Genomic DNA, 16,145 nt, shown 5'->3' with positions numbered 1-16,145 from the left:
AAAATAAAAATAAAACCAACAAAAAGACAAAATACAAGTTGAGATCTTTCCTTGATGAAATCATGAATCGTTCGTATATTTTTCAGTGTAATATTTTAAAATATTCATCCCATAAAAACCCCCTTCCTGGACCTCCCTCTGACATGTTATCACTGTCGTGTATCCGCGCCGGTGTAACGAAGAATTTTGACCCGGGTTGAAAATTGACCCGGGGGTCATTTTTCCACGTTGAATAATGAGATGAAAGGTGTTGAATAAAGACCCTAATCCGTTGAAAATTGACCCGCATCGTGGAATTTTGATCATGAAACCGGTTCAAAATTCAACAGCAAAGAAGCACAAAATAACGAATCAATATTATAGCTTGAGTTTATTTAATTAAAAATTATCAGTTTATACATATTTATTCTGGGGGGGGGGGGGGGTTAAAAATGAGACTTTATAAATGAATATTTTTTAATTTACATATCATCACTTTAAATATGTTATAACTATTTTATTCATAATAAACTTTTCGCGTATAATTGCTGTTTTGTGTGATATCTATATATTTCTGAAAAGAATATATGTTTTTTAAGAATATTTGTATATGTCACAGGATTAATTATTTTAGTAAATTAGTATTCATATTTGCGTTCACTTATTTCAACATTTCATGTTTTCATTTCCCATTGTTCATTTGTTTACATTCACACCGCAGGCACGTAGCATCAGGGGGGGGGGGGGGGGGGGGGGCGGGGGGGGGGGGGTCTGCCCCCTCCCCCAACTTTTTCTCGCAGCAACTAATTTTTTAACATTTACATATAAAAAATTGAATTATCATGGAGTGCCCCCCCCCCCACTTTTTTTGGAGGCTGTAAAAAATTGATATGAAAATAGGGAAATTATTATTGAAATTGAAGTTATATACTACGCAAGCCCCCCCCCCCCCCCCGTAGTTTTTGTATTTTGTATTCACACCTATCAAGCCAATAACAGTGTACAAAATGATGATATGCTAACACGTACTCTTCATGAACAATGCTGTAGTAACTATATCTTGAAAGCCATTTTTTTTAAATTTTATTTGTTACGTAGTTACTAGGGTATAACTAAATATCATTAAATCGCTGATTTTTTTTAGGCATAAACAATTCTGCTTCATGGAATCTGTAGCAAGTTAGCAACCTAATTTTTGTACAGGATGACAATAAAATAATTTTGCTTTAATTAATAGTTTCTAAATTGCTTTGATTACAAAATTGTATCATAAATACTAACAGTAATTGTTTTCGTCAATAAATAGGTAAATTGCATTTTTTGAGTAGAAATATGTAGAAGAAGATCATACAGCAGCGTTGGAGTAGATGGTTGACCTTCCTATCACAGCCACCTACATCATTAATTCAATTTAAACGTGTTTTATTGAACGGAATGATCAAATTATTGAATGGATTGAATAAGAGTCATAGCCTATGTAAACCCTTTCAAATATACAAGTCAAGAAGAAATTATCTATAGTCATTACAAGTTTACAGAATATTATTGATATTATGTGCATACAAGACAGGGGGTACTTGAATATTAAATAATTATCTAAATATTTATCATATATGATTGTATGACTTATTGTTGGTATACATGTTGACTCACACCTACATTAACAAACCTATCACCTTCATTTATACTTGCAGGGATACAAACATAAGAATGACATTTTCATGATCCAGCCCATTTGAAAAGAACAGTAAATAAAAGGGGACTATATATTAAGTAAATATACATGTATATTACTTAAATAGATTTAAACCGTGTAACATAAGAGAATCAAAAACGCTTTGGAGCTCTAATATAAATATAAACATGGGAAACAATTTTACAGTTTTATCAAAACTACCATAAAGTATATAGTTCATATAAAAAGGTACACTAATGTCAATAAGCTGTTTAAAAAGTTCGTCTCTTTGTTGAGTATATCTTGGATATCCAGGGAGAAAAATCACATTTCCTTCAGATTCAGACCTACACTATACACATCGACTCCCATCCGTTTTAAAAATCCTTAAAGTAAGCTTTACTAGCTTTATTCCGTAATTGACGTAAAATAAATTAAAAAGAAAGATAAAGTTGATGAAATTTTCTTTCCTGCATGAAGATTATTCCATAATTTACATGTAGACGGAGCAAAGCTATTGTAATAAGTATATATAGTGGTAGATAGTAAAAAAAACTCATTCGACCTAAGATTATATGTATGTTCAGTTAGAAAATATGATTGAATTCAATCTAACATATCTTGTGGTGCTAAACCATTTATAATCTTGGAGAATATAATTAGTTTATGTTTCTCCCTTCGAGATTATAAGGTTTCCAAATTAAGCTCACAATATAAAATGATTTTAGAAGAATTAACTCTAATCCCTGTCACTGTCCTGGTTGCTTCAATTTGTACATGTTTAAGCAATTCGGATTTTCCTTGATACAGCTGCTCCAAACAACATCACCATATTCCAGTCTAGGTCTGATAAAAGCCAAATTTTAACAAGTGTTTATCTATCAATTGTATGCTTGAGTAATCTTAATATATTCAACTTTTTGCATGCATGCACTTTCATGTATAACATTAATATAATTAGATCAACCATCCTCCGACTGTATATTTAGATGCAAACCTACTTTTTATTAAAAATGATAACATTTTTGCTTGCTGTATGCTATATGTTTTTAATTTCAGTTGCCTGTGTTTCTAATTTACTGGTAATTAATGGAATTGAAAACTCAAAATGATAGAAATAAATTGCATTTTTTAAAAAAGAACTATGACTCTGCATATGCAGAAAGTTTATGAAAAATTATTGTTAAGTATATATGTATAATACAGTATACATAAACAAAGATAAAAATATGACAACCATTCATTTATTTTTTTGTCAGGGATGCTGACTTCTTCAAATTAAGCATAGATATCTGACATTATATCATTTTGTCTTGATATAAATATATATACCCAATAATACAGTATAGAGGTTATATTATCAATTATTAGAAAATACAACGCCAGGTGCATGTCGAATAGAGCTCTGTTGAATTGCCTTAAACGTGACAATAACGGGCAATTGATTTGTTAGATATATTTATCAGAGATTATGACAAGTTGAAAAAAATTCTGTCACATGAGGGAATGAAAACCATGTCATCTATGTCAAAAAGTATTCTAGCCCTACTCGCCTGTTCCATTCCGAAGCAATCGGTCATCTTCTTAGCTTTATTTACATAGTTTAGTAATAATAAATGGATATCATATTTTCAGTCTCAAAATTAAATGATTAATTGGACCCATCAACCTAAAAGAAATTAGCCCGTCCGCATATGTATCGGACAGTATGAACATTTTAAAACTAAAACTTTCAAATATGTGCATGATTGTACATTTAAACTGTGTAGATTAAGTTCCAGTTCAGATCAAAACTCTGAGGTTGGGGTCAATTCTCAACAGGATCAATTTTCAACGTGTCGATGTCATCAGATTTTAGAAAAATCTTTCTCATACCGTTGAAAAATGACCACGGGTATAAATTTCACGATTTTGGTCTCAATTTTCAACGTTGAAAAATGACCCCCCGGGTCAATATTCAACGTTGAAAAATGACCCCCGGGTCAATTTTCAACCCGGGTCAATATTCTTCGTTACACCGGTAGTGACGTGTTTGGATAAAGTGAAAATGGCGGCACCGTTTGTTTCTTGATAATTTTTCTTGTTATTTAACGCTAACATTGTTTACTTTAACATTAAAGAGATCGTCATATTCATTTAAAAGCATATAAGTCTTTTAATTTTCTACGAAGTTTATGTGAAAATCATGTAAATAAGCAGTTTATGTCGATTAATTTTGAACAACGGAACAGGTTTGGATGACCTTGTTTTTCCAAATAGGATCGGTTTGGATACGCATCTGATACGGTTTGGATGTGGTTAGTATATAAGTTTAAACAGTTCTATTAATTATCCCCTCGTGAAGGGGATATAGCATCGCCACTGTGCGATATACATGCCCTCACTGCAAAGCATGCTTTCAATATTATGGAGATCGTCATGTGATAGACATTTGAAGTCACATTGTTTAAGAAATAAACATACACGTTGAAAGACTTTTCAATAAGTCAACAAAACTTTATATACCGTAATTTGAATTTCAATTTTAAACAAGCTCCAAATAAATTGGCTTAATTATAAAAAAAATTGCATGCAGAATTTTTTTTATAGATATGTTTAGTCTGTTGTATAATCAATCAATCGATATTAATTTAGAAAGGTTCAGCCTTACCAAAATCTTTACGACACAAATATGAACATGTGTTTACGACAGTTTTGATCAAGTTATGAGTCTAATGTTTTCGGCTTTAAACGATGTCGGGAAAAAATCAAGAGATCAGTCAAAAGACAGAATTATACCAACTCCAATATCAGCCCGAGGGCCGTAGGCCCGAGGGATGATATTGGTCAAGGGCTGATACGGGCTGTGATATGGAAAAAGGGTATATCTATTATTACATTTATTACATACTAAGTAATAATTCTATTTTATAAATGAACTTGAACAAATTGATTTCAAATATCATGTGATAGTAGTATGTACATACATCTGTATGTTATTATATAAATAGTGCCTGTTTGGGAGGGTAACAGTTGAAATTGACACCCCGAGAAAACCATTGTCAACCGACGCGAAGCGGTTGACAATGGTTTTCGAGGGGTGTCAATTTCAACTGTTATCCTCCCAAACAGGCACTATTTATTTTGTTATACTGAATGTCTTTTTTTAAATTTTAAAGAAAATTTTACTGCTTTTATATAGGAATAACGTGAATTCTACAGCGAACCGTACGCGCATAATTTTCGCGCATGTAACATTTTTTAATGTTACCCGTTGCCAAGTGCGTTGCTAACGCTGAGTATAATAGTAAATATTATTAACTGCGTCTTAACCAATCAGATTTCAGTATTTAACATGAAAGTATAACAAATAAAAATATGTGATCTAATTGTTTTATCAAACATAGAAATACAGAAGTGGAATTTTCTCAGGCTTTAAAAGTGAACTGCTCCAAAACATTTGCAACCATTTGAAGTTTTCAATTGAACTTAAAAATGTCGACTGTGACAATTGTTTGTTTTTAGTCTGTAAAAATGCACAAATGCCAGCACGAAAAAGGCAGACGAGTTCTTCATGGGGTGTGATACGGATCCGTATCAGCCCTAGGGCTGATAACCTGTATCAGCCACGGAGGCCGATACGAGTTGTGTGAAGTCATCTTTATCACATATGCCAAAAACATGTATTTATTACTATGTATGTAATAAAGAGTATCTAATTTACAAAACATCATATACACTTGTCTAATTTTTTAAATTAATAATTGAAACGTTTCCAAACAACTTTTTAGATTTGCAACAGCCATAAAACTGCGCTTTGGCAAATTTTTAAATATGAAATTTTTATTATTATACTTTCATGTTAAATCCTAACGCGGGTTTTGTATTTTTCTGCAGTATCGCCACCTTTATTTCCCGCATGAGTCACCAAAGAAAGCATTTTACTTTTCAATGAACTCAATTATGATGTTGTAAATTATATTATACGTTCACTTTCTGCGCATGCACTGTACTTAGGTGCATATGTCCTTTTCGTAAGCATTAACTTCCATAATTTTGTCATTGTAGTACAAAAGAACTAAATATTGGTTATGGATTTTAACCTACATGTTCATTGTTTTATTTTACATGTACCAAATTATGAACAGAATTGCAATATTCATTGGATGAAACCAGAGCAATGTAAAATACCGGTATATTGTGTAATCAATTTTAATTTTTTAGTTTATTAATTGAAAAAATCAACAAAACCTCTTGATCAGTAATATACAAAGATACATATTTATCGTTTTGGTTTTCTGGTGAGAATTATGATTAAATGTAAATGTACATGTAAAATGGCGACGTTTACTCAGGTCTCGTCATCACTTTTGGACCAACTATTTTTAACAACAGAGTAAATATGACTTATATATATAGCAGACACACAGTTGCACACCGATAAAAGGCAAACTGTTCCATTTTTGTCTAAAATATCAAAAATGCTTTATCTTAAAATTGTTCAAACCGTACCATTTGCACAATTTATATTTTAGCATCCAAACCGGAATAATTCGTTAATCCAAACCGTACTTTTTATTTAGCAAATGCATAAAGTTACTGCTATTTTTATACATATTAGTGTATTAAAAATATATTGAAATGATTTCATTTGGTTAGAGTAATCTTTCAAATTAATTTTGGCTGCTTCAGATTTCTGGTATGTGTTATATTATCTTTGTTATCTCGAAATAGATCTTGGTTTTAGCATTAAAATGACACGTTAACGATTGATATTCCTACAAATAAGTCGTTTTTATTTACGATGAACAAAAAAACACTCACTTTTTTAAACTGCAAAACCGTAAGAAAAATATGAACGACTATTACGATGTTTTAATTAATATTTACCTCATTGTCGATAGGAAAAAGAACACAACACTCATTGTTTTTGCAATGGATACGCCATTTTCACGTTATCCAAACATGTCACTACCGGCGCGGATACACGACAGTGGTTATAGCAACCAAAGTAAAAACACTGCATTTTTTTTATTTTTTGCTTTATTTCAACAACATACATGTATGTTATAACGACAAACAGCTTCCTCCTGGGGGTGGATAGCTTCCTCCCGGGGGTGGGTAGCTGCCTCCCGGGGGTGGTGGGGGTGGGTAACTGCCGCCCGGTGGAGGGTAGGCGGGGTTCTGGTTGTACTGTGGGGCCATTCCGGGGCCACCATATCCTGCAAATAGTTAAACGATAATTACTACAACATGTATGTGATGCCTGTCAGTATACTTGATATTATAAACATTTTGTGTTTTAACTGATTTGAATGTTTGTAGTTTTATAATGATATATCCTTTTTTATAAATATTTTATTTGATTTATAGAAGTTATATCTATACTTCTATATTAAAATAATAGACTCGAATTTTTGGGCTTTAATACCTAGAAATCGGAAAAGTATTGTCTTTTGTTTTATACATTTTAAACATCATTGGTACCTGCAGATTACCAGTTTGTTTTTATTTTTTCATCAGTCAAGCTTTGCTAATTAAAAATCAACGAAAATTCCTATTAAAAAAATCTGGAAACCATCTGGATTTTTTGGATTTTACAATATTGCGCATGCATTATATTCACGCTAAATCACGGGAGGCTCTTTAGTTTATGTATTCACAAAATTACATTTGCATGGATACTCTCAGAAACGATATCACAAATACGTGTAAATTTTCATTTATTCTGTACATCAGAGGAAATACGGGAGATAACTCTAACTCTAACATTTAATATGAAATATCCTGTAAGTTCCGAATGTCAACATGGTGTGTAAATTCGAAGCGAGTAGAAAACGTTGGTTAAAAAGTGTTGAATTCTTCATTATTATGAAATAAATTTTTAGATGAAAGGTATTTACATTTACAGCCTCAAAATGGTTTGTTATGAATAAAAAAACTTATTTTTCAATGCAGCTTCATTAATTTTCTCCAAAATCGTTTCGGAGCGGTTCTGCAAGTTCTATCTGTGGTGAAGGTCTGTTTCGAGACACAGTTAATATATTCTAACTAGAGTGTAGTAAAATTAATAGCATTATTGTAGACTTAAAGCTCAGTTGTGTAAATGTCAACAATACGTTGTGTCGATGTATCTATTTCGTAAATGTCCGATATCATATGCAATGTCAACCCGTGCATGCACGGGTCAAATTCTAGTGAGTATTCAAAATAGTAGAGAGAAGTGACGTTATGTGGTGCTGACCTGGCTGCGGCTGTGGTGCGTAGACGGTGGTGACAGTGGTGGCGGTCTGTTCGTTGTGGATCCTGCCAGCCCTGCCCACATGCTTCTTCTTGATGATGATTATGACCACTACGATAACTACTACCACAACGATGCCCCCAAAGACAAACCCGGCGATCGACCCCTCGCTAGAGCTACAAGTAACATCACAGTTATGTAAAACGTTTGTCCAATAAATAATAGACACACAATGTGACCGTCATCTGGTAATCTACAATTATTATAAGCCTAGTTGGGGAAAATGACAGAGAAGGACAATGAATGTTGTCGGAGTCCGTAAATCGAGAAGGGGGGGGGGGGGATGAATCGCTGCTCACTAGCGCTTCTTTTATTACACTTACAACATTATATTACTGTTAATACACAACATTTTATGGGCGAAAAAAATTCGCTACAGTCTATAGATAAGTCCCCTATCATGTAAAATTCTTCACTGTGCCTGTGGCGTCGGAAGCATTGAAAGTTGACAAGCAAAAAAAAATTCTTTTTATGTTCAGTATTACTTTGTAAAATTGTTGTAAGGGTCGGGGGGGGGGGGGGGGGGGGGGGGTTAGGCCCCCTTGTCCTCCTCCCCCCCCCCCCCCACACACACACACGCCCGGTTCTGACGCCTATTCTTCATATTAGCGACCAACATTCTGAGGTAACGCGAAATATATTCGAACACATGAATGAAATCATGCCATACATAGACCTAGATATAACCACTGGACCAAAAGCTACAGTTCCCCAATATATTACTATAGCTCTATATTTCACAAATAATATATGTATGTTATTATTCAAATATATTATTCAAATGCATGATTATAGATCGATATGTGTACTATCCTATATACTTATGAAAATTGATGTAACTTGATCTTCTATGCAAGGAGAGGATATACGTTGGCTATGCCTGTAGTCCAATCTTATTAAATTTATTCAATAAAATTTGTTTAAATTACAGTTCCCTAATCAGTAGTCCTGAAATAATTGCTTTATTAAGCTTATCCAATTTTGTACTACACTTTGACCGTGCTTGTAATGTGACCGGGATATAGATCATATACAAGATGATTACGTGACCCAACAATCGTCACGTGATCGATCGGTAACGATATGTAAAACTTATTCAAATTGATTTGAACCCAACAATTTGAAGAATTGATAGAAGAAGTAGCATTGAAAGTACGAAGAAATTAAAATATTGTGCAGCACAAATGAATAATCACTAGTCAGAGTAATTGTAGCAGTAGTAAATATAGTTAAATCATCGAACGATAAAAAGTACTTACAATGTACAATTAAAGTCTGTCCCAAGATATTTTTGCCGCATATATTCTTAAATTATTCGATATTTATAAATACCTCTTGGTTCAGACGAGGTTCATTCCATAGTATGAAAAAAAATCCCAAGAATTTCCTTTTGAAACGTCCCCTCTAGCTTGTCGGGTTTCAATACGCGGCTAAAAAGTAAAAAGTCTACGGGGATTTTCTATTGCTTAAGAGATGAAGGTACCCGGATGAAAACATTGAAAAATTGTGCGAGGTATTCTGAGTGACTTCCGAATGGAGAAAAGATGTCAACATTCCCCATTATTATAAATCTCCGTAGCAAATCTGTTTTCGATCCTGTGAATTTTTACGAGGAAAAAATGATAATGTGTGAATGAAGTTTTCTTGGAAAATTTTCCTTTCATCAATTTCAATGGCACTTCTTTCAGAGGTATGTGTATTTTAATTAAAAATCGTCCAAATGTGCTGCATAAACATCTTGGGACCGACTATAGGACAAAAAGTAAGAAAACCGGTTTATATAAAGGCCTAATGAGTGTATACTACAAAGGACTTACAATGAGAAAAAGTGTTAATGGTAGTAAAGTTATTTTAGAAATCCAGTCATTGAACAGTACAAAACACTTACTAGTAGGAGTAGTAGTAGCAGTAATAGTAGGCATAGTAGTAGGAGTAGAAGCAGTAAGCCGCCTCTGTCACGTGGTGGCCTGAAATCAGATCATATACTTACTGACAGGCTTTATTGGCAAACAATACAGAATCAAAGTACTGAAAGTACTGTTAGACGGTGGTGTCGTTTGAAAGTGGCATATTACATGTAACAATGAGTGATGTATGATAATTATTTTTGTCGAAAACCGCGGCCAGTATCGCATACATGCACTAATACTTAACGCTTACTCGCACAACTGGTCGTGAGTTTCCTACATGGATAATTCTGTGGAAATCGTAGCTGTGATCTCAATCTACACTTTACAAATGCTGTGTCTCTTGGTCGTCATCTTTTGGGGAAAACCCAAAGATTTATCACAGTAGTCTTTGTCGTATAGAAGTTTGTATTTTGTATCAATATGTTTGTATCTATATCAGTTGACATTAAAACCCCGTTTGAATGACTCATTAAATATGTGGGTTGCCACCACATATTAAATGAATAAATCAAATCCAAAGAGATTTCATCACAGTTCGCCCAAATATTTGATTGTTTGAAGAAGGGGAATTTTGGTTTTTTCCCTTTTGACCTTTGGGTTGACCCCGCAAAGGGGAACAACTTTTGAAAAGTGTGGATTGGACTATTGTGCTTTAAATATATTGTAGATTTCTCAAGTAACGAGAACAAATAAAGCTTTGGCATGATAAAATACTTATTTTTACTAACTATTTGGGCATACATATAGTATTTTAATTGTCCCTCTCGACAGTATTTTCCCTCAATTTCTTCACGGGGAAAAAGTTGCAGTCTTGTGGACCATCACATTTGATTTTTTCCTCATAGTCAGTTAATACATTTAGGTGTAAAGAAAACGGAATGGGTTTACAAGAACCTGTTTGATAAAACTGGTATTGCTTTTGGAATGCACGTCATCATGAAACAGAAGAGTAAATCAATATAATTTTATCTTCGACTTTAGTGGATTATTTCCATTTGCTCACAACGAAAGTGAATGAAAATTTTAAAAAATATCATACAACGTTCAGTCGCGGCAGTTTCATTTATCAACGTTTTAAACATTTGTTCTATTGTATTTAGAAATAGATTTATTCAAATCATTTGAATGAATTCGGGAAAGTCACATGCTATATTTTATCGCTTCCCGGTACACTTTAACACGCATAAGTTACTTGCTACATTAAACTTTTCTAGTAAACTTACAACAAATATTGATTAATTATACAAAATAAGTTTTTAAAAACACCAAACAAAAAAAATTCAACTTGAACGCACGTTTTTCTGACCGTACAGCTGTGTATATAAAGAACATGGGGGTATAAGATGGTGCAACTGCCCATTTGGTTTAGTCGTAGAATACAATTTCAAAAGCATTTTTTCAATTAAATATATTTGATATGTTATTATACAAGTTTACAAAATGGTAATTTCTAACTATATTCAGTTTGAAATATTTCAAAAAGGTAAGAAAAAAATAATAAATCTTTAAGTTTTGGTGGTATCGAACCCACAACCGAAAACTCCAAGTTCTATAAAGTTTCCTTATGGCTGGCCATGGTGCTCTAACCACTGAGCCATTTCATTCACAACAAAGTGTGTTGTGTACATGCTATATGAGACTATGACCACGAATTTACGGACTTGTATTATATTTCTAAAACGTTCAATTGTTGAGCTACAAAATGACATTTTTGAACTGTAGTAAGTCATCTCTCCACATTTTTGTTAAGTAAAATCGGTTTAAAATCCAATAAACCACATTTAGACTGTAAAAAAAAAATATTGAGCTCAGACCCACTCTATGTAAGAAAATGCATTGAAGTTATAAAAATTATACTATTAGGAGGTTTTGACACTCATACGCCAGTTTAAATCAATATTTTGCAAGTATTTAAAATATTTAAAGATTACAACCCGATGTTACGTTAAATATACATTGTTTTTAATTATCTTTTTTTAAAAAGTATCAGATTTAATTATATTTTTAATTTTGCCGTATCTAGTCATTCCTCATATGGGCATTTTACACGCCTTATTCACCCATTCTCTTTAATTTTATTCTTTGCATGTACTGGACATTAGATCTAGGGTTCGCAAATCCCGGCAATATTTTCGGGAAGCTATAGTTCTGTAGCTCAGCAGAATTCTACAGTCATCTATGAAGCACATTTTTTTTTGTCTTCATGTTTCATTATTTATCGCAAATATAGCATGGATGTATACGCTACGGCCGATGTAGCATTGCGTAAAGTGATGACACTTTCTAACCGGTGTGTATTTCAATTGCGAGTCGCTGAAAAAATGATGCTAACACTTGGAAACAAATGTCGAAGAAAGTTCATTATAGAGTTGTACTCGCGAGTTAAAAATTATTTGAGAACAAACGGGGCGATGTTTACGTACAAATGTAAATAATGTTATCTGTTAGTGAAAAAAATGCCCCCAAACCAAAGAAAAGATTCTCTAATACATTTAGCAGGGACGGGCGCATATGAATTAAAGTCACTATCTGTACTTCGCTCATCGAATTGCGTTATTCAGTTCATTGTGAACAAATTCGACAGAAACTGTTTAGTTAACAAAATTATTATGTCTTACATTACCGTTCACAATGTACCATAAATGTATTTGGAATATCGCATGTTTTTTCTCACAAAAAGCTAGCGTTTGCTGCAAATTAGAGATACACGAGCTGACACGCCGTGAAATCCATAAGACGCATATGTAGAAAAAATCTGAACTAAAAATCTTTGAAACATCGTAAAATGTAGTTTATATACATTTAAAATGGCGACTCGATTTGCACGTGAATTTTACAATCCGACGTCGATTAGCGTGTTTGAGAGAAAGTCAGCAGCAAGTAAAGCGTCAACATCTGCAGTAAATATTGTCTGATGAATATCGAGGTACCTGTAATAAAATTAATGTTTCTACAGACTGAGTGAGGTACAAAATAAGGTACATTGTAAATCACAGGTCAGTCGAAAATTAAACACATTTATGTTACGTAAATTTAAAGTTTTTGTGTGTTTGAAAACACATGCACACTTGACGGTTGAAGTTCAATAAAATGTAATTTATGTAATATTCATTGTCAGTATCTGTTGTGAATTCTTTGGAATAAGCTACAACAGCAAAAATATACTGCTCAACTAAAACTAATGCGTTGAAAATGGCTGAATTTATCGATGAAGTATAATTGCTGAAATATGAAATGGCAAACAAATTTAAATAGTGTGTTTCTGACAATTATTTAAAAAAACAAGAAGCAATTATTGTGACCAATTGTGACCAATTATCGCAGTGATATAGTTTATGCAGTCCTGATACAGAGTTAAACGTCAAAACTGGCAGTTGGTGCTTAAATTATTAATACCGCGTAAACATGGTAAACAGACAGGGTAACGGAAAACACAATTTCAAACATTATTTAAATGTATGTACAAAATAATTAGCAGCTATAATGCTAAAATATCTGATAAGATTAAAATTAGTTCTCATACTGAAATCGACACGTAGATAAAACATTGTCTGTATAACACTGCATACATGTACCTAACAGAGTTATCGTTCGTTATCCGCTAGGGTCCCTGTGAGAAATACTCTTCCGGTCAGGACCGTAGCAATAGACCGTGGCTATTTATAGCCACCGTCTAAAAAGTATTGGTTCCAGGTTAATGAATAAAATCAGTGTCATTTCGAAATTTAAAAAAAAAAATTAAAAACCGATCAACTATCAAACTTTGATCGTTTGTTGATGCATATCAACTTATGATATTGCGTTGTAATATACCGAAACCAAAATAAAGACCATAATAACGTTATAGCGATATACGTAGTCACGTGTATACGTAAACCGTTTTATTATATCCCTTATTCACCTGCACGTGACATAGGAGTTGATTTCCTCTACATTGGACTAAAAATAATTCGTCCAATGAAATATCGCGTTTCTCATGTTTTTGGCTATGGCTTCAAATTACACTCAATTTGATGTCTGTATCAATACTATTCGTCGTTGAATCATATAATAAAACAAGTTATTGTTAGTTTTTTTTCATCAATCAACAACAGCAATAATTATACAATATAGCCCTCGGCTTAATGAGATTTTATCACATGACCGACTTTCATGTATACAAGCTTATCTTTTTCAAAGATTGGTGAGCCAGCGCTGTAGCAATCATAAAACACAGATACAGATTTCTAAATCATTGGTTTAAATTTCTGAATCGATTAATTATCAATAGAAGAATACAGTGGTGTACTGGAGTGGGGTTGTGAATCTAGAGTGGGCTTCACATCGGCAATGACATACATGATGTAGCTCATTGACTGTACTCTAATCATTATGTATCTGGTGTAATTTAAATTTTGAGGTGAACATTTTTCAAGATCAGTAGAACTATTGGTACTGTTTTGTAGCCATCGTATCTTCTCGGGCCTTTCCAGCAAGCTCAGAAAACATATTCGAGGTTGTTTTCCGAGCTTAAAGATAGTTAAGATAAAACTAGCTATTTATTATTATATTTAAAATAATTTTACATTATAAGACCTAAGCTACTGTTACTTTTTGACATTTACAATAAATCACAAAACTTCAGATCATGTGTAGATGATAAAACGAAACTCACATTGTACAATTTATCTATAGTAGAACAATGTTCCCAGAATCCCCTACTATGAAGTCGAGCATGCGTCTTCCAGTGAAAAAGACTAACGTAGTTGCTAGCGCTCGAGTGCGCTAGCAATAAATAGCTAGTCAATTAATTAAGTGTATTATTTAAGGAACGAATTCAATATTTAATTGTTGTATACGATATTAAATGGTTTTGGGGCAGTTTACGCGTAAATTGTTTCAAACCATTTGATATCGTATAAAACTAATAAATATTGAATTCATTGCTTATAATTTAATTTTTTTATTCTTCATTGTAGATAAAAATGATGATTTGACCTTTAAAATGACGTAAAATTGTACAAAATTCAAACGTAACGTCAGGCGTATTGATACGTTTTTGACGTTAGTCTTACTATGACGTAGGCAACATTCTTTATACCATATAAAATAATTTTTTTTAGCCAATCAGAAAGCGCGTTACAACCAGAATTAACTGATAAAGAAATAACTTTTACAAGTATATTACCACTTCTGTAAACATGGTTCGATCTTTGAATTCTGAATTCGTTTCTACGTTTGGTGAAGAAAATTAAGCAGAACTAACAATTCTAGACATTGAAATTTATAGATTAACACTCGTATTGTGCCATAACTCACTGCAAGTCGCTGAAACCCGGATTTTTCCGTGGTTACAAATTTGTTAAAAATTTAAGTAAAATTGATAATACTGTGCCTCGTAAAAAGTACAAAAGTTTGCTTACCCAAATATTGAAATAAAGTGAGCAATCCCAAATATAAGGCTGAATTTGACAGCATTTTAACTGCAGCGAAGCTAAACAGAAAGTGATTCAACTCGTTTCCAATTCCAAACTTAATCTTTTTTAAAACACTTTAATCCCATTTTTATTGTAATTGTCTCGTAATCCCCATACGCCCCACTAACTTTTAAAAAACCCCACACAGATTATACATTTAAATAAAGTGATAGAATCACATGTCTATATAGCACCAACAGGATTCGAACCCAAAACAGGAATTTATCGTACCCAGTGAGCCACTGGACACTTACTCTGTGTATGTGATATCTACAATGTAAAGAAGTATTTAAAACCACATCGTCATATCTATGGACTGTTTGTTTTCCTCCCAAAATATATTGAAAAAGTGCATATTTTATCATCTCTAGGTCATCACTATCTTTCTTTCTAAAGGCAGCATATTTTTTGTTAAGTGTGTAATCTTTATATATCTTTAAAATTCTTAGATGACACAGAAAAAACAAAATTATTTTAAAACAGTCGGACTTTTGGTATTCAGACCCATAAAACCAGTAAATCGTCATAATGTTACAGCATTTTATGCCCCATGTACATATTTTGTAAATATTTACTGTACTGTATTACTTTTATATATTTTGTATATATTCCTTTTATATGAAATAGTATTGCATATATGTTTAAAAACCAACCAGAAAAAAAAACAAAAGAAATGTGGCCATTAATGTTGCAATGAGATTTAAGATTTCAAATAAGTTCAATTCACATGCATGTTATATCAAATTTTTAAGTCTTTAATACCTTAATTTTTTTTTATTCATAATGTTTCAAATTTATGTCAATTCATACGTTTGAAGTTTTGCCAGTAGCAATGATCTTTAAAT

At 32.7% G+C, this 16,145-nt stretch overlaps 1 protein-coding gene across 1 annotated transcript; it reads right to left on the bottom strand.

Annotated features, from left to right (window-relative positions):
* Positions 1-6,667: 6,667 nt before the first annotated feature.
* On the bottom strand, positions 6,668-15,442 carry LOC136269535 (uncharacterized). Its single transcript, XM_066082209.1, has 4 exons — positions 15,247-15,442; positions 9,823-9,901; positions 7,878-8,050; positions 6,668-6,855 (listed from the first exon to the last, which is right to left on the bottom strand). Exons 1-4 carry the CDS (start codon positions 15,299-15,301, stop codon positions 6,701-6,703), a joined length of 462 nt encoding a protein of 153 aa, XP_065938281.1. The 5' UTR covers positions 15,302-15,442; the 3' UTR covers positions 6,668-6,700.
* Between the last annotated feature and the right edge of the window lie 703 nt (positions 15,443-16,145).

Source organism: Magallana gigas, chromosome 4 (genome assembly GCF_963853765.1).
Source record: "Magallana gigas chromosome 4, xbMagGiga1.1, whole genome shotgun sequence".
NCBI classification, from domain to species: Eukaryota; Metazoa; Mollusca; class Bivalvia; order Ostreida; family Ostreidae; genus Magallana; species Magallana gigas.
This window is presented reverse-complemented; position numbering and strand designations above follow the sequence as displayed.